Source organism: Callorhinus ursinus, unplaced genomic scaffold, assembly GCF_003265705.2.
Source record: "Callorhinus ursinus isolate GAN/ISIS: 27379988/994484 unplaced genomic scaffold, GSC_fseal_2.0 scaffold5, whole genome shotgun sequence".
NCBI classification, from domain to species: Eukaryota; Metazoa; Chordata; class Mammalia; order Carnivora; family Otariidae; genus Callorhinus; species Callorhinus ursinus.
Genome location: NW_027397067.1, coordinates 717,278 through 736,687, shown reverse-complemented (window position 1 = coordinate 736,687; position 19,410 = coordinate 717,278). Strand labels below are relative to the sequence as shown.

Below are 19,410 nucleotides of genomic sequence, written 5' to 3'. Positions count from 1 at the left end.
TTATTATTTCTCTTCCCCCTCTGGATCTAGGTTTTATTTGCTGTTCTTTTCCCAGCTTCTTTAGGTGTAAGGTTAGGTTGTATATTTGAGACCTTTCATGTTTCTTGAGATAGACCTTTATTGCTATATACTTCCCTCTTAGGACGGCCTTTGCTGCATCCTAAAGGTTCTGAACTGTTAGGTTTTCATTTTCATATGCTTCCATGTATTTTTTTAAATTCTTCTTTAATTTCCTGGTTGACCCATTCATTCTTTTTTTTTTTTTAAAGATTTTATTTATTTATTCATGAGAGACAGAGAGGGAGAGGCAGAGGGAGAAGCAGGCTTCCCGCTGAGCAGGGAACCCAAAGTGGGACTCAATCCCAGGACCTCAGGATCATGACCCGAGCCAAAGGCAGATGCTCAACCATCTGAGCCACCCAGGCGCCCAACTCATACATTCTTTAGATGGATCCTCGTTAACCTCCATATATTTGTGTTCTTTCCAAATTTTCTCTTGTAATTTCATTCAAGTTTTAAAGCTTTGTGGTCTGAAAATATACATGGTATAATCTCAGTCTTTTTGTACCAGTGGAGACCTGATTTGTGACTAAGTATGTCATCTATTCTGGAGAACATTCCATGTACACTCAAGAGGAATGTGTATTCTGTTGCTTTAGGATGAAATGCTCTGAATATATCTGTGAAGTCCATCTGGTCCAGTGTATCATTCAAAGCATTGTTTCCTGTTGATCTGCTTAATGATCTGTCCATTGGTATTAGTGGGGTGCTAAAGTCCCCTACTATTATTGTATTATTATCAATGAGTTTCTTTAATTTTGTTATTAATTGGCTTATATATTTGGCTGCTCCCAAGTTAGGGGCATGAATATTTATAATTGTTAGATCTTCTTGTTGGATAGACTCTTATTATGAGGTAGTGCCCTTATTCATCTCTTATTACAGTTTTTGGTTTAAAAACTAGTTTGTGTGATATAAGGATGGCTACTCCAGCTTTCTTTTCATGTCTATTAGCATGGTAAATGGTTCTCCATCCCCTCACCCCTCACTTTCAATCTTTGGGTCTAAGATGAGTCTCAGCATTTCGATGGGTCTTATTTTGTTATCTAATCTGATACACCTGTGTCTTTTAATTGGAGCATTTAGTCCATTTACATTCAGAATAATTTTTGAAAGATATGAATTTATTGCCATGTATTACTTAAGTCACTGTTCCTATAAATTGTCTCTGTTCCTTTGTGATCTTTGTTACTTTTGGGCCCTTTTTTCCCTCAAAGGATCTCCTTTAATATTTCTTGCAGGGCTGTTTTAGTGTTCACAAATTCTTTCAGTTTTTGTTTTTCCTGGAAACTCTTTATCTCTTCTATTCTGAATGACAGCCTTGCAGGATAAAGTATTCTTGGCTGCATATTTTTTCCCATTTAGCACGTTGATTATGTCATGGCAGTCTTTTCTGGGCCTACCAGGTCTCTGTGGAAGGGTCTCCTGCCAGCCTTATGTGTCTACCCTTGTAAATTGACCTCTTGTCCTGAGCTGCTTTCAGGATTTTCTCTTTATCTCTGAAATTTTATAAGCTTTACTATATTATGTCAGGGTATTGACCTATTTTTATTGATTTTTGTGGGGGATTCTCTGTGCCTCCTGGACTTGAATGTCTGTTTCCTTCCCCAGAGTAGGGCAGGTCTGATCTATAATTTGTTCAAATAAACCTTCTTCCCCATCTCTCTCTTCATCTTCTGGGACCTCTATTACTCAAGTTTCACTTTATGGTATCGCTGATTTTTTGAAGTCTCCCTTCGTGATCCAGTAGTAGTTTATCTCCCTTTTTCTCAGCTTCCTTATTTTCCATCATTTTATCTTCTATATTACTGACTCTCTCTTCTGCCTCATTTATCCTAGCTGTTAGAGCCTCCATGTTTGAGTGCATCTCAGTAATAGCATTTTTAATTTTGGCCTGATTAGATTTTAGTTCTTTTATTTCTACAGTAAGGGATTCTCTAGTGTCTTCTATGCTTTTTTCAAGCCCAGCTAGTATCTTTAAAATTGTTTTGATTTCTAGTTCTGACATCTTACTTATATCCATATTGATTAAATGCCTGGCAGAGAGTAGTACTGTCTGTTCTTTCTTTTGCGGTGAATTTCTCCTTCTAGTCATTGTATTTAGGAAAGTAGGGAGGAAAGAGAAAAACAAAACAGCAAAAACAGCAATAATAACAACAGAAACCTCAGGAAGTTGTTTCTGCTGTATGCTGTGTATACTCTGCTGTTGTGTTTTGGCTGCTCTTTCCGACTGGTCCTTCTTCTACAGAGTTCCTCCTTGCTTGCAGTGGGGAGTGTTTTGATCTTTAAGTACATGTGGTTTCATTTGTTTGTTGTTAAGCTTGTAAAGGAAAAAAGAAGAAGAGAAAAAAAAGACAAAAGAAAACAAAGCCTGATCCAAAAACAAGAGAAAGGGAAACGGAACAAAAGTGGATACAAACAGACAAACAATAAACTATAAGCCTGATTCGAGAAAATAAGAAACAAGGAAGGAAAGAAGAGTTGGGAAAGAAGAAAAGAGAGAAAAAAAGTAGCCAGGTCCAAAAAATAAGAGAAGGAAACAATCAAACCAACAAGTGAACAAAAGATTATCAGCCTGATTCAAAACAAGAAGAAAAAGAAAAAGAAAAGGGAAAAAAATAATTAAAGGATGAAGAATAAAAAATAAGAAATAGAAAAATACAAAATGAAAAAAAAGCTTAGGAGTGGCTGGGTGGCTTAGTCGTTAAGCATCTGCCTTCAGCTCAGGTCATGATCCCAGGGTTCTGGGATCGAGCCCTGCATCGGGCTCCCTGCTTGGTAGGAAACCTGCTTCTCCCTCTCCCAGTCCCCCTGCTTGTGTTCCCTCTCTGGCTGTGTCTCTTTCTGTCATAGCTGGAACCAGGTTATAGGCAATCTGTACTCACCTCTGTCCCCTACTCCCCTCTGTCTCAGAAAAGCCTTTGCAGAGGCTTGAATCTACTGTGGCAGACCGCAAAAACTATGGCCAGGTTAATTGCAATGTGCTTCAGTCTCTGCTTTCTGCTCAGTTCAGCTACAGAAAAGCAGCCAGAGTGCACACAGAGGTTTAAGCCTGTTGTGGCTCACAGCAAAAAGTTGTTTAGAGGTTTTCTGCCCTCTCTGTGTACCTGTGACCCTGCTGTTTGAGCACTGCTCAATGGTTCCAACTGAACTTTGGTCCTTTGAGACGCAAAATACCTCTTCCAAATGCCCTCTGGAATGGGTGTGATCTCTCCCTGTGCAACCCAGGGGATCTCCTCACTGTGGCTTATTGTGTGGTTCCTACCCACTGGGCTGTTTCCCACTTTCTCCCTCTTCCTGACTTAGCTCTGAGAAATGGGTTCTGTCCCCTTTGTGGCCTTGTGGCTTTCCTCTCCCCCAGTTCAGGGCTCTGAACCTTGTATCTGCCCCATTCTATTGCTCTCAACTATGCACATTGTTTTCTTAATCCTCTGATAGTCTCAAAATACTTAAATGTTGATCTTAGCTGTATTTGAAGGACATGGCAAGTTCAGGGTCCCCCTACTATTCCACCATCTTAACTCCAACCCCCAAAGCCCATTTTAGTAATTTTGTACCTAGTAACCTCCCTGGAATAATTTAAAGTATATATTCTGTAATATTATTTGTTAGTAGCTTCGGTTTGCAAACGAATTGTATAATAATTCCCTGAGATGAAATACTAGGTTTTCCTGTTTTGTTCTTTTCCTATGTAGCATGAAGCTATTAATACAGTTTCTTTTTATATATTCTATTTTTATTGGTTTAATATTTACAAGTAGAATTCCTTCATTGTTTTTTTCTTGGCTACACTAAAGATAAGATTTGAGAAATTGTATTGAATTAGCCGGTATTTCAAAATAAGTTTCTCTTTACATTGTATTCCTAAGTGATTTTTTAAATTCTGAATAGTTGCTTACTTATTTAAAACTTTCACAAAAGACTTCTATTGCAAATGGGAATAAATCTTAAGCTACATGCAGTCTGGGACAGCATTGTTTACCACAATATCTGGAACATAGAAGGCATTCAGTAAATATAGAATGAGTTGATTCCTTGAAAATTAAAAGTATATTTATTATAAAGATTTTATTTATTTGCGAGAGAGAGAGTGAGAGTGATTGCGTGTGCACGTGTGTGCCCATGCACTAGCAGGGAGAGGGACAGAGGGGGAGGGAAAAGGAGAGAGAGAATCTCTCCAGCAGACTCTGCTGGATCTCATGACCCTGAGATCATGACCTGAGCTGAAACCAAGAGTCAGACGCTCAACCAACTGAGCCACCCAACAGCCCTCCAAAATATATTTATTTTAAAATAGTCTTATGTAATTCAGGGTTTCACTCTCTAAATTAGAATGATGTTATCTCAAAATCTGACACCTCAGCTAAGACCAAGACTTTGCTGTGTTATTAATTGAAACAGAATTTTATTTGGATTTTCTTTCCTCTACCACTAGTTCCTTCTAAGAGTGACATTTTTGTTTGCTAACTTGCTTTGGAGAATGCATTTTTTCAAGTCCTCTAATGTACAACTTAAGTTGCCTTGGTCAAACTTAGCAAGTGGTCCTTGTATGGCACAGCTGTGAGGAAAGTGTTGTGTTTGTGGCTTAGGCAGGACTGTCTTTACTGTCTTCTCCAGATATCTGCATATATGTGCATGCATAGACATACACACAAGAATTATGTGCATGCATAGACATACACACAAGAATTATGTGCACACATGCAGGTTTGTTTTAATGAAAATGCTGCCATACTATTTATAATGTTCTGTATATTGATTTGTAGCTTATTTTTATTGGTGTATATAGGACTCTCAAATTGAGAGTTACAAAGTAAGGTCATATAAAAATTCCTGAAATCCTCTAATTCAATATTATTGTGAATAAGTTAGCCCCTGGGTGGAAGGAGATGGGAAAAACGATGCTAAATAGTGTAACAGAGGTAAGTATACCTACTACTTGGTGATTGGATATAAAATCTGTGTTTCAGCTGCTTTTCTCACCTATTCAGGCTAAATATTCCTGGGAACTACAATTGTTTGGATGTATAAATTATATATATGAAATTTTTTATGTTTTGCTAGTGGTTTTCTTGCTTTAAATTAACCTCTGAATTGGAAGTGTAAAAATAAAAGGTCATTTCCTCCTTTGAGCAAGCTGAATGTTGAGGACATTTTGTTAATAGAATACAGAGAAATTTTTGGTTATATCACTACTTACATCAAAATGTTCTTTTATGTTTAGTAAAATGACTTATTTACTTGTGAAGATACAAAGTACCACAGGCAAAATAGCTGCATGTGTTTGTGGTTTCACAGGAAATCAGTTGCCAACACACAGACTTGCTGAGCCTCGACCCAGCTTCTGTCAGTGCTGGCTGCCTGGCCAGTCTACAGCAGCCTGTGGGCGTCCGCCTTCTCGAGGAGGCCCTGCTCCACCTGGTGCCTCAAGAGCCACCTGCCAAGAGGTTTCGGGGGAGGACTTGCCTCTCTCCTGATGTCGTCAGATGGATGGAACTTGCTAAGTAAGCTCTGTGATCCAGACTGTTGGGAGAACAGTGAATTTGACTGAAGTAATACAGAAAAAACTTTTCATTCTGGTGGAAAATGAATAAATAAAGTTGATAGTAACACTTCTGTGAAATTTTTTGAAAAATCTCTCTGGCAAAGTACCATTCCATAAGTCAGGAATAGTTGTCACACAAGGAATGTCTTGCTTCAGGAAAGAGAACATCAATTAAACCTATTCTCTCAGTATACAATCTTTTCGGACTCAGGGTGTTATTTACCAAGTTTAGTTTCCTGTAAAGTGTGGCCATAACTTACAGTTTTATATGTTTTTACTGATTGACTAAACTGAATAGAGGATAATCCATTATTTTTAGCAGGACTCAAACTTTTAGAAACAGTTTATCCAATTACTTTGTTTTTTGGGAAAAACAAGTTCCATTTTGTCATTATGCTGTTTTGCATTATGTCTGGTCTTTTTCCTTACTTGAGGTTTTATCATAAGAAAGCCAGTGCCTAATTCTGAGAAGGATGTTAGGTTGAAATTAAATTTGAACTTCTGTTTTATAGTGCTGATTTTTAGATCTTCAGGTTCTAGGAAAAAGAGTAAAGGTAAGGGTGGGGAATCTTTGTACTATTCGCTGTTTTAGAATCATTCATATCTTAATTGAGCACTATATGTGAGCAATACATTGTATTAGGTGCTGAGAAGAATTAGACATGTCTCCTAGACTAACAAAACTAGCCATCCAATAGGAAATGTATGTACTTACATGCATAACTAACCATACATGAAATGGAAAGTGGTGAGTTCTCTTGAGAGGCAAGATAAATACCAGGGCAGTTCAGAAGGTGCATCTTGGCTAGTACTGATTCTACCTAGTAACAATTTTTATCCTGTTGTTTCAGATGTGTAAGTGAACAGTCAGTAATACTGTATATTTAATATTTTCAGGGAATGAGAAACTCATCTAATGTGTATTTCCTGGGTAAATGAAGTATACAACTTTTAAGAGCCTAAACTTTAAACATTTGTTTCTAACTTTATTTAATACTTCCTCATACTTTTGGGCACCTGGGTGGCTCAGTCAGTTGAATATCCAACTCTTGGTTTTGGTTCAGGTCATGATCTCAGGGTCATGAGATCAAGCTCCGCTTTGGGCTCCACACTCAGTGGGGAGTCTGCTTGGGATTCTTTCTCTCCCTCTACCCCTTCTCCTGCTTGAGCTCTCTCTGCTTTCTTTCTCTCTCTCTAAATAAATCTTTAAAAGAAGTACTTCCTTATGCTTTTGTGTATATAATATTTTGCATTCCTTTGAAACAGAGTACTAAGAACATAATTTTGGGAGGCGCCTGGGTGGCTCAGTCGTTAAGTGTCTGCCTTCAGCTCAGGTCATGATCCCAGTGTCCTGGGATCGAGCCCTGCATCAGGCTCCCTGTTCCGCGGGAAGCCTGCTTCTCCCTCTCCCACTCCCCCTGCTTGTGTTCCCTCTCTCGCTATGTCTCTCTGTGTCGAATAAATAAAATCTTTAAAAAAAAAACATAATTTTGCCTGTTCATGATGTCATGGTCATCATTTTGACCATGTTGTAGTGTGTATCATCCCAGGAACATGGGGCCAGTGCAAGGTGGATATGACACTGATCTCTTTTCTGAGTTACTGGAAAATGGTTGTAGTTTCATGTCCTCATGGGCTCTTGGACTGTGAGCTGTTATCCTACCTCCCATCTCCCACTTCTGCCTCTGATTTGTTACCCATAACCCTCTACAAACAGAGCAAAGAGAGGGCCATATCTACTAGATTTTTATCTAAATTTGGAATCCTGGGGCGCCTGGGTGGCTCAATTGGTTAAGCATCTGCCTTCAGCTCAGGTCATGATCCCAGGGTTCTGGGATTGAGTCCCTCATCGGGCTCCCTGCTCAACGTGGAGTCTGTTTCTCCCTCTCTCTCTACCCCTCCTCCCTGCTCTTGCTTTTTCTCTCACTTTCTCTCTCTCAAATAAATAAAATCTTTTAAAAAATAATAAATAAATTTGGAATCCTTAGGCTCTGAGAGAGCCCTTAGGGCTTTTTCAGTGTAGTAAATACATTGGATTTCATACCTGAGAAAGGACCAAACCAGTCCAGAGGAAGCAGTCCTCGCTGGCTGGCCAGGTGATTGCAGCTTCAGGAAGAGATGACATTTGTGTTGAGACTTAAAAGATGGGGGAAAAAATTCCAGGGGAAGGGAACAAACTTATTAACACTTGAGAATATCTTAGTGGGGAAGCTTGGTTGATGAGGTGAAATAGATTTTTGTTAATGTGAAGAGAGGAATGAGTGCCCTAGCAAATAAGGCTGTAAGAAAATTACTTGTCAGTAGAATGGGGATGGCCCATAGCATGTGGATTAAAACATGGTCTTATTAGAACCAGGATTAATTTTTAATGTATGGTGATTAACATAATTAAAAAACAGTATTAATTTTTACTCTGGATTCTTGACTACGTTCCAAATTTTAGGTATTGACAGGATTTCGAATAGGTCACCCACTGAAATGTGCAATGTTACTGTAATGGATTAACACAGAATAGTCTTATTGTAATGAGGCAATTTATTCATTGTAAACTTAAGATATTTTCATATTTCACTCTAAATGTACTTTAGAATAATCTCTGTCTCCTGTATGACTAAAGTAGTAAAACCTAATGGTAACTTCACAATGTCTAAGATTTTATATTTTTATAAAACAAAAATAACATATATCCTTTTTGGCTAACATAATGTGGCCTCTTGATTTAATATCATTTCGTTAGAATAAATACTTTAAAAATATTTGCATATTCATTGATTTGGATTTTTTTTTTTTGGTTTGTTTTTTTAGACTGTATAGGTCAATTGGAGAATATGATGTCCTCCGCGGTATTTTTAGCAGTGAGATAGGAACAAAGCAAGTCACTCAGAGTGCGATATTAGCAGAAGCAAGAAGTGATTATTCTGAAGCTGCTAAGCTGTATAATGAGGTAAAATTGATCTCTAGCAAATATGTCAGTTGCTTAAACACGTTAGTTTTCTGAATGGAAAAACTTTTAGCTTTAGAATTCAGAGCTTCATAATGTTTCAACTTTATTCCTTAGTTTTTACACAAAAATTAATATCAGGGAATAGTTTCATAATAACCAAATGTGAAATAATTATTGCTTTATCTCTTATTCTCTTTAAGAAAACATCACTGAATAAAAGAGAAAGCATTTCATACCAAATACTATAAAACTGTAAGATGTTATTTCAGTATCTGCTGTTATTATATAATTCTATTTGGGTAGATTGTTTTCCTTCAGTAAATAAAAACTTTATGAAGAGGTAGATAAGAATTGGTTTTGGGAAGATGACTATAAGGTCAATTTTGTACATTTTGTGTTTTGAGTTGCCGGTGGCTATCCAGGTATAGATTCCTAGCAAGTAGTTAAAATTCAGAGTCTGTGATCTGTGAGATTCTTGAATGAGCAGTCCAGGTTGTAAAGTCATCTGCAATTTTTGGTAAATGTTCTATTTTGTAATTTTCAATCTAAGAACTTTTTAAGTGGTAAATGACCCACATTATTGATTTAAATCAAATTTTGGGGGGCGCCTGGGTGGCTCAGTCGTTAAGCGTCTGCCTTCGGCTTGGGTCATGATCCCAGGGTCCTGGGATGGAGCCCCGCATCGGGCTCCCTGCTCTGCGGGAAGCCTGCTTCTCCCGCTCCCCCTGCTTGTGTTCCTGCTCTCGCTATCTCTCTCTCTCTGTCAAATAAATAAAATCTTAAAATAAATAAATCAAATTTTGGGTCATTCAGACAGAATCTTTAGTTAATTGGCTTCATTTGTAAGTTTCTCAGAGAAATAGTCTCCTCTTGGTTTTTATGTTCATTTGTTCCCATAAGATTTGTTTTGGTTTATTTTCTTCCATTCAGTGTTACTCTCTTTTCCTTTTTCTCTTCCCTTGTCATAAATCTGAAAATGATTGTCCTTAGCATGAATGTTAACACTACCTATAATACAATGTTTTCATTTATATTCTTTCCAACTTTGTAAAATAAATTTATGAACTTTTCTTCATGAGGCTCTCAATAAACAAGAGTGGGTGGATGGTGAGCCTACAGAAGCTGAGAAGGATTTTTGGGAACTTGCATCCCTCGACTGTTATAACCAGCTTGCTGAGTGGAAATCATTGGCATACTGTTCTGTAGTCAGCATTGATAATGAAAACCCTCCAGATCTAAATAAAATGTGGAGTGAACCATTTTATCAGGTGGGTAGAATTATTTTTTTTTAAAGATTTTTTTTTTATTCATTTTAGAGAAAGAGCACAAGCAGAAGGGGTAGAGGGAGAAGGAGAGAGAATCTGAAGCAGACTCTGCACCCAGTGTGGAGCCCAACTCAGGGCTTGATCACACGACCCTGAGACCATGACCTGAGCTAAAACCAAGAGTCAGGTGCTTAACTGACTGCACCACTCAGGCATCCCCAGTAGAATTATTTTTCAGGTCACTAAGATAAATATTTTAGGTGGTAAGCTGTTTTCTAATTAATGAAGTTTTTTAAAACTTTTAAAAAACAAAGTAGTAGTTGTGAAGTATTAGGATATTTGTATAGCCCAACTCTCCCCATGAACTCTGTAATGTTTAAATCTCTTTCCACTTTTGGTTGACCCTTTCCAAATAAATAGGATGCATTTAAAAATAAATGTTAACATCCATGCTATGACTTCGTGGAAGAAAATTTCATGGTGTCTCTGCCTTGAGTCACAGGCTACGCATGGGATAGCCCTGGCCCCTGGAGTGGGATGGTTCCCCTCCCATGGGATAACCCAGACTCGGAGGGAAGTGGCTTACCTGGTTCCCACAATACAGCTGTCTTGGCTGTGCTTGTAGATTCTTCACTTGTATGTAACACCCAATGATCTTGCAGGTAAAAGTGGTTCTCATCTTCTACAGAACATATTCCCATGTCTATTGTGGTTACAAAATGAATAATTTTAAGTGAACATGTTTTAAAAGTTAAAGTTTTAGGTTTGAAACATCAGACATCACATTAGCTCTAAATCTTGACCTAAAAAATCATACCAAAGGATATTATAAAATAATTAGGCATATTCATATTGGCTTTCTAAAGCTACAAGTAGAGTTTTCTGTTCCTTAGGAGACCTATCTACCTTACATGATCCGCAGCAAGCTGAAGTTACTGCTTCAAGGGGAGGCTGACCAGTCCTTGCTGACATTTATTGATGAAGCTGTGAACAAAGAACTTCAGAAGGCTCTTATAGAGCTGCATTATAGTCAAGAATTGAGTCTTCTTTACATCTTACAAGATGATGTTGACAGAGCCAAATACTATATTGAAAATTGCATTCAGATTTTCATGCAGGTAATGCAGATGCACCAGTCTGAAATGTACCATTTCTATGATACTTTTAAAAGTCAGTAAACTCTTGAATAAAAAAAATCAACAAGCAAAAATTTTCATTTACTATTTGATACCACCCATTTCCTTCTTTTCTGTTCTTCCAGTTTATTCTAAAATCTCTTCACTCTGTCCTTTGTTTTAATGCATTTTTAATCCCTTTTTTTTCTGTTTTAAAAAGTTCCATTTTTTTTGTTTTTACTTAGGTTTTTATCTTTCTCACACTGTTAAAGAACACTTGGGTAGACTTTTCATCTAGTTTGGCTGAATGAAAGTTTGGTTGCTTTGTGAAGAACATGAACTAATTTTCCCTGTTCGTTTACCATTGTGCCTTCTTTCTTTTTTGCTTTTATGAGAATCTTTGATGTTTGTTTTTAAAGTCAATGTCTTTATAGAGCCTGTTAACATTTATCATTGGCTTGTATTGATCAGAAAAGCATACCCACTCATTGTCTTTATTTTGTATTTATTTACTTATTTATTGTTTTATTTATTTTTTATTATGTTATGTTAATCACCATACATTTCATCATTAGTTTTTGATGTAGTGTTCCATGATTCATTGTTTTTGTGTAACACTCAGTGCTCCATGCAATACGTGCCCTCCTTAATACCCATCACCAGCCAAACCCAACCCCCCTCCTTCCCCTCTAAAACCCGGTTTGTTTCTCAGAGTCCACAGTCTCTCATGGTTCATCTCTCCCTCCGATTTCCCTCCCTTCATTTTTCCCTTCCTTCTCCTAATGTCCTCCATGCTATTCTTTATGTTCCACAAATAAGTGAAACCATATGATAATTGACTTTCTCTGCTTGACTTATTTCACTTAGCATAATCTCCTCCAGTCCCATCCATGTTGATGTAAAAGTTGGGTATTCATCCTTTCTGATGGCTGAGTAATATTCCATTATATATATGGACCACATCTTCTTTATCCATTCATCTGTTGAAGGGCATCTCGGCTCTTCCCACAGTTTGGCTATTGCGGACATTGCTGCTATGAACATTGGGGTGCATATGGCCCTTCTTTTCACTACATCTGTGTCTTTGGGGTAAATACCCAGGAGTGCAATTGCTGGGTCATAGGGTAGCTCTATTTTTAATTTTTTGAGGCACCTCCACACTGTTTTCCAAAGTGGCTGTACCAACTTGCATTCCCACCAACAGTGTAAGAGGGTTCCCCTTTCTCCACAACCTCTCCAACATTTGTTGTTTCTTGCCTTGTCAATTTTTGTCATTCTAACTGGTGTAATTTTATTTATTTTTTAAGTAGCCTCCATGGCCAGTTTGGAGCCATTGTGGGGCTTGAACTCATGACGGTGAGATCCAGATCTGAGCCAAGATCAAGAGTTGGTCACTCAACCAACTGAGCCACTCAGGCACCCAAAATTTTGAATTTGTTTAGTACACTCAAGGGGAAGTTTATCAAAGAAGTAATTGTCTTCTGTAGTTGGCAGTTTTATATTCTAGGACATTGTGATTTTTAAAAATTGGTGGTGAATAGAGGCAATGATGCCTAATTATATTGATTTTGTTGACTTCTTTGAACCAAAATGAGATTAAAAAACCTAAATTATTTTTAAAACTTAAACCATTTGTTAATTATTTCTGTGAGCTAACTACTCTGAGACACATTTTGTAATTGATATAGGGTAGTTGTGATATTTTATGTTTTAGGGAACTGTATTAAAATTTAAAGTAGTAAATTGATTTATAAACAATGTTAAATATCTTTTTTCTAGAATTACTCAAGTATTGATGTCCTCTTACACAGAAGTAGACTCACCAAATTGCAGTCTGTACAAACTATAATAGAAATTCAGGAGTTCATCAGTTTTATAAGCAGACAAGGTAATTTTTTTTAACCTACCTTTTTTTCTTTTATAATTATGGAAAAATTTTGGTTTTTTTTTTTTTTTTTACTTAGTAAAAGTACATGTCTCTTAACATATGGGTTAGAAAATACCTTGAGTTCATTCTACAAATACATATTTTGATATCATTGAAATAAATGTTTAAAATGGTCAAGCACTATTCTAGACACTGGGGATGCAAAGCCAAATAAAACATACTGCCTAGCTTGAAAAAGCTTTCAAAAGAGTGGGGTAATCCCCACACAATGTGATCACTACTGAGGCAGAGGGAAGTCCCATGTCAAATATGGATAACAGAATCTGCCCTGGACTGAAGGGTACAGGAGGCTCCTGGAGGAAGTGCCTGAGTTCAGTGTGTAAAAGACAGGGGCTCGCAGAAGTTCTGTCTTATAGAAAGCCTGCAGTGTCCCAGATGGGCTGGAAGTTCAATGACTGGGTGCCACATGCCCTGGCCTGAGGGGAGGTGAAGCTGCTGGCAGCAGTGTGCAGACCCTGAAGGTCTTTCTGCTGCCAGCAAGTAGATTTTATCCTGGCATCTATGGGAGGCCATCCAGAGTCAAACGGAAAGAGTACATCTTTGCATCAGGTATGTATCTTAGTTATAAATTGGAATTTCTGCTTGTATGCTGAATAATTAAAAATAAAAATGAAAGATGCTCTCAGAGTACTAATAAAAATTGGTATTCATACATATCTACAGCTAATCATACTCTGCTTTAAATTTGGAGAATTCTTTTTCAAGTACATATTGTTAATGACATAATTAATGATCACTCATTAAGTGTTTTCTACTTTCCAGGACTTAATCTCTTTTTTCTATATTACATAGTTTTTATGAAAGCCTTACAAGATTTAGATTTTTTTTGTCTCATTTTATAGAAGCATAGGTTAAATAACTTGCCTAATCTAATGTGGGAAAGATCCTGATCTTGAACCCAGGACTGTCCGATTTAAGCTTTTGTTCTTAACCACTGCTTTCCCACCAATAGAAAGAGAGAAAACTAAAGCTTTAAACATTAGTAATGTGAAATTTAAATTTTCTGAGAGTTATCATGAATCTCTTAAGGCCAGATTGCTTTGTTTATTAATTATTACCATGTACATACCAGAGTCTGGGACAGTATTCCGTCATTCAACACAGTGATGTGTCTCCAGCTTAGGAGGTGAATATTCACATAAATGGCATAAACCAAGACTATAAGTAGCCCTATGCTGATTCATATCAGATTTTGCCAACAAGAAAACTGGCAGCAACCCTATGAAACTTTTCAAGTTTCAGTGCTTTTTTAATTTTGGAATTGTGGATGAAGGACTGTGAACCTATGCTAAATTTAAAAATTGTATGTTTATTTCCCCAGTCTTACTCTATGTCCTTAAGAAATTGAGTTTTGATTGTCAAAATGTATTAGGTTTACTGTGGTAACTTTTTGTTCCTGTTGTAAAAGACAAAAATTTTTAATTTGGTCAAGAAATTTGAATTAAGTTTCTATTTACTAATGGCAGCCCAACTTTGTAAATTGGTCTTGTCATTGAGCTGTGGATATAGTCATCTTCTAATATTTTTAGGTAGTTTATCATCTCAAGCTCCCCTTAAGAGACTTATAAAAACCTGGACAAACAGATACCCAGATGCTAAAATGGACCCAATGAACATCTGGGATGACATCATCACAAACCGGTAAGATGTGATCTTTTTCATCTGAATATGGATTTTTTCTGAAATTGTCAGAAAGGCTTTTCTCCAAAACTATGGTTTAGGAAAATGTGGGATTTGAGTCTTTTGTAGATAGCTCTCATCTTGCTGATTTCCCATGTAAGTTCTTAGTTCTCAGAAGACTCTCCATTTCAGCAGTGTGTCTTTTGTCCCAGCTTGTCCTCTGTGAGGAGATTGCAGCCCACTAACATTGAATTTATCATGTGCTGGGAGGTTGGCAATGAACATCCTTCTGGCAGTGAGAGAAGGCAGGGGAGCAGTGGGGGCAGTGGTCCATCTGCTTCTGTCTCAGGGCTGAATGTTAGCTAGAGAAATGGCAGCAAAGAAAACACTGCTCAGTGATTTTTTTATTATTCTATTATAAATTGGATTTTTGACACTCCTGACTCTGTTACATAACTGTATGTATCACTTTACCAGGCCTGAGATCATTTTCATATGCTCAGTTTTTCCTTGCCCTGTGACAATCCTGGATAATCCATGAGGCAGATACTAGCCATATATTTCAGAGACAAGGCACCAGGATCAGAGATGTTGTGAACTATTTTATGCAAATATACACAGTAACTAGGACTCAAGGACTGTGACGCTATGTTTGGTGTTCTTGCCATTATATCCTTTTTTTTTAAGATTTATTTATTTATGTATGTATCTGAGAGAGAGAGAGAAAAAGCACAAGCGGGAGGGGCAGAGGGAGAGGAAGAGAGAATCTGAAGCAGACTCACGCTGAACTCAGAGCCCGATGCAGGGCTCCATCTCATGACCTTGAGATCACGACCTGAGTTGGACACCTAACCGATTGCACCATGCAGGCACCCCTTACCATTATATCCTATTTCCTCTGCTGCTACAGTGTTTTTTGTGGGGTTTTTTGGTTTGTTTTTGTTTTTTACTTTTTATAGTTTTTATTTTTTGTATTTTTTTTACTATTTATTTTGAGATAACTTATCTATAGAAAAGTTGTAAGAAAAGTAGAACTCCCCTCTGTATCTTTTACTCAGATTCACTGTTTTTAAACATTTTTAACATGTTGCCACGTCAGCTTTTTTTCTCCCCATGCATACATAAGTATATTCAGAACCATTTGAATTTAAGTTGCATATATATGTCTCTTTATCTCTTCATCAGTGTACATTTCCTAAGAAAAAGTATTCTCTCATATAACTTCAGTACAATAATAACTTCACTGTTTTCATTTTTAATCTACAGCCCCAATTTCAGTTTTGTCAATAGTCCCATTAATGTTCTTTAAAGCATTTTATGCCCTTCTAAGACAGAATCCAGTCCAGAATCTCATACTGCATTTAATAAATATGTCTTTGTGGCCTCTTAATCTGGAACATTTCCTCAGCCATCTTTCATGACATTGACACTTTAGAAGAATGTTCGTCAATTTGAGTTTGTCTGTGTAGCCTCACATTTATATTCAGGTGATACATCCCTAGTTAAAATATTATTTAACTAAAGTATTATTCTCAGGGTATCACATCTGGAAGCACAGAGTGTCCGCGTGCTTTTTACTGGAGATAGTAATTTTTATTGCCTGGTTAAAATATTGTCTCACATGCAAATATGGTCGACATCACTCATCATTGGGGAAATACAAATCAAAACTACAGTAAGATATCACCTCATACCTGTCAGAATGGCTAAATCAACAATACAAGAAATAACAGGTGTGGGCAAGGATAGAGAGAAAGGGGAACTCTCTTGCACTATTGGTAGAAATGCAAACTGGTGCAGCCACTGTGGAAAACAGTAAGAAGGTTCCTCAAAAAGTTAAAAATAGAAGTACTATGCAGTCTAGCAACCGCACTACTAGGTATTTACCCAAAGGATACAAAAATAATAACTTAGAGGGATACGTGCACCTGAATATTTATAGCAGCATTATCTGTAATAGCCAAAGTATGAAACAGCCCAAGTGTCCATCCACTGACAAATGAATAAAGAAGATGTAATGTGTGTGTGTGTGTACACACGCACACACATGCACACACAATGGAATATTACTCAGACATAAAAAGGAACAAAATCTTGCCATTTGCAACATGGATGGAGCTAGAGAGTATTATATTAAGCAAAATAAGTCATTCAAAGAAAGATAAATATCATATTTATTTCACTCGTATGTGAAATTTAAGAAACAAAACAAAGAAGCAAAGGGAAATAGGCAAGCCAAGAAACAAACTCAACTATAGAGAACAAATTGATGGTTACCAGAGGGGAGGCGGGTGGGGGGATGGGTTAAATAGGTGATGGGGATTAAGGAGTGCACTTGTGATGAGCACTGGATGATATATGTAAGTGTTGAATCACTATATTATACATCTTTAACATTGTATGTTAACCAACTGGAATTAAAATTAAAACCTTAAATACATAAATAAGAAAATAAAAAAGCAGAACTTAGAAAAAATATTGTCTGGTCTCTCCAGTGTGTAATGCTTGGGATTTGTTGTTGTTTTAATGCCTAGTTTTTTTCTCACTTTCAGCAATGTGAGAGATGCTTTGAAACATGCATATATCCTGCTTCTCATAAGACTTAACCCTTTATATTTTGTATCTGTGCATGGCTCTTAGCCAGAACCAATCTTGACAATGATAGTTACAAGGTGATGATTTTCTAGCTCCACCACTTGTTCTGTGTTTATCAGTCTACATCTTAGTGTAAGGAAGAGCCTTCTCTTCTCTATTTATTTACTTACTTAAATTTTAGTTACCAATATAGAATCATGGATTCCAATTTTATTTAATGGAATATAATCCATTAATGTTCTTATTTATATCATGTCCAAATTGTCTCAGATTTGGCCAACAGGAGCCCCTTCAAACTGATATTATAGGCACATCTTGCAAAATTATTCCATGTTTTTTCTAGAAATGTTGTAGTTTTAGTTCTTACATTTAGGTCTATGATCCCAAGATTATATATGTAGATGGTGTGAGGTGGGTAGATGGAATGATGTTCATATGGCTTTTTCATATGGCTATATAGTTGTCTAGTCCTATTGTTCAAAAGTCTTTTCATAATTGAATTGCCTCAACAGCTTTTCTGAAAATCAATGACCATATGTGTGTGGGTCTGTTTTTGAATACTCTATTCTATTACTTGTTTATATATACATTTTTTTTATATGTCAAACTCTCTTCATTACTGTTGCTTTATGTCTTGAACCACATAGGGTGACTACTCCAGCTTTCTTTTTCTTTATGAAAATTACTTTGTTTTAGGTTACTTATATTTATATATACATTTTAGAAAACTGCTTGTCAATTTCTACCAAAAACAAAAGCACTGACATATTGGGATTTTGTTGACTAGATATAGTTTGGGAATTGCCATCTTAACAATATAGAGTTCTCCAATTCATGAATATATGTCTTTCTAATTAGGCTTATTTAGGTTTCTTTAAAAAAAAATTTCTTTTCATTTTAAGTGTACTCTCAATTCCCTTTATCTATTTCACCCATGCCCCACCCACCTCCACTCTGGCAACCCCCATTATGTTCTCTGTGGTTAAGAGTCTGTTTTTTGTTTGTCTGGTTTTTTTTGTTTGTTCATTTGTTTTGTTTCTTAAATTCTAGATATGAATGAAATCATATGGTATTTGTCTTTCTCTGACTTATTTCACTTAGCATTATACTCTAGGTACATCCATTTTGTTGCAAATGGCAAGATTTAATTCTTTTTTATGACTAATATTCCATTGTATACATACCACATCTTCGGTATCCGTTCATCCGTCAGCAGACACTTAGGTTGCTTCCATATCTTGGCTATTGTAAATAATGCTGCAATAAACATAGGAGTGCAGATATCTTTTCAAGTTAGTGTTTTCGTTTTCTTCAGATACCCAGTAGTGAAGTTCCAGGATCACATGGATGCTCTGTTTTTAATTTTTTGAGGAACCCCCCCCCCATACTATCATTCACAGTGGCTGCACCAGTTGACATTCCTACCAACAGTGCATGAGGGTTTTTTTTTTCTCCACATCCTCACCAATACTTGTTATTTCTTGTGTTTTTTATTTTGGTCACTCTGACAGGTGTAGACAGGTGTAGACAATGAGGTCTACCTCTTAGTGTAAGGAAGAGCCTTCTCTTCTCCGTCTATTTATTTATTTACTGATTGGGGTTTTGACTTGCATTTCCCTGATGATGACCGACTTTGAGCATCTTTTCATGTGTCTGTTGGCCATCTGTATGTCTTCTTTGGAAAAACGTCTATTCAGATCCTCTGACCATTTTTAAAATCAGATTATTTGCTTTTTTGGTGTTCAGTTGTGTAAGTTCTTATATCTTTATATCTTTATCGTTTGCTATATATAGTGTTATGTCACCTGCAAATAGTAAAAATTTTACCTCTTCCTTTAATTTCAGTGACTTTTTTTTTTCAATAAGGATTCTTAGATGTCTTTTGTTAGATTTGTTCCTAGGTATTTTATGTTTTTCAGCAGTGTTCCAGTTATTTGCTGTTCACATTGGATATTAACTCATCACATATGTCATTTGCAAACATATGCTTCCATTCATTAGGTTGCCTTTTTGTTTTGTCAGTGGTTTCCTTCACTGTACACAAGTTTTTTATTTTGGTATAGTCCCAATAGTTTTTTTTGCTTTTGTTGCCCTTACCAGAGGAGACATCTGGAAAATTGTTTCTATGGCTGATGTCAAAGATATTACTGCCTGTGTTCTCTTCTAGGAGTTTTATGGTTGCAGGTCTCATAGTTAGGTATTTAATCCATTTTTAGTTTATTTTTGTGTATGTCATAAGAAAGCGGTCCAGTTTCACACTTTTGCATGTAGCTGACCAGTTTTCCCAGCATCATTTGTTGAAGAGACTGTCTTTTCCC

The 19,410-nt window shown here is 36.7% G+C and overlaps 1 protein-coding gene across 5 annotated transcripts in view; it reads left to right on the top strand.

The window, feature by feature from the left end:
* The window catches only part of PRKDC (protein kinase, DNA-activated, catalytic subunit), a 232,649-nt gene that overhangs the window by 163,306 nt on the left and 49,933 nt on the right, over positions 1–19,410 (top strand). For all 5 annotated transcript variants that reach the window (XR_003207910.2, XM_025870579.2, XM_073892755.1 and 2 more), the window contains 6 exons: positions 5,359–5,564; positions 8,411–8,549; positions 9,629–9,817; positions 10,708–10,932; positions 12,709–12,817; positions 14,407–14,518. Coding sequence is in view for 4 of the 5 variants with exons in the window: in XM_025870579.2 (XP_025726364.2) it covers positions 5,359–5,564; positions 8,411–8,549; positions 9,629–9,817; positions 10,708–10,932; positions 12,709–12,817; positions 14,407–14,518 (980 nt within the window). In the remaining variant the exon portion in view is untranslated. The remainder of the gene's footprint in view (positions 1–5,358; positions 5,565–8,410; positions 8,550–9,628; positions 9,818–10,707; positions 10,933–12,708; positions 12,818–14,406; positions 14,519–19,410) is intronic.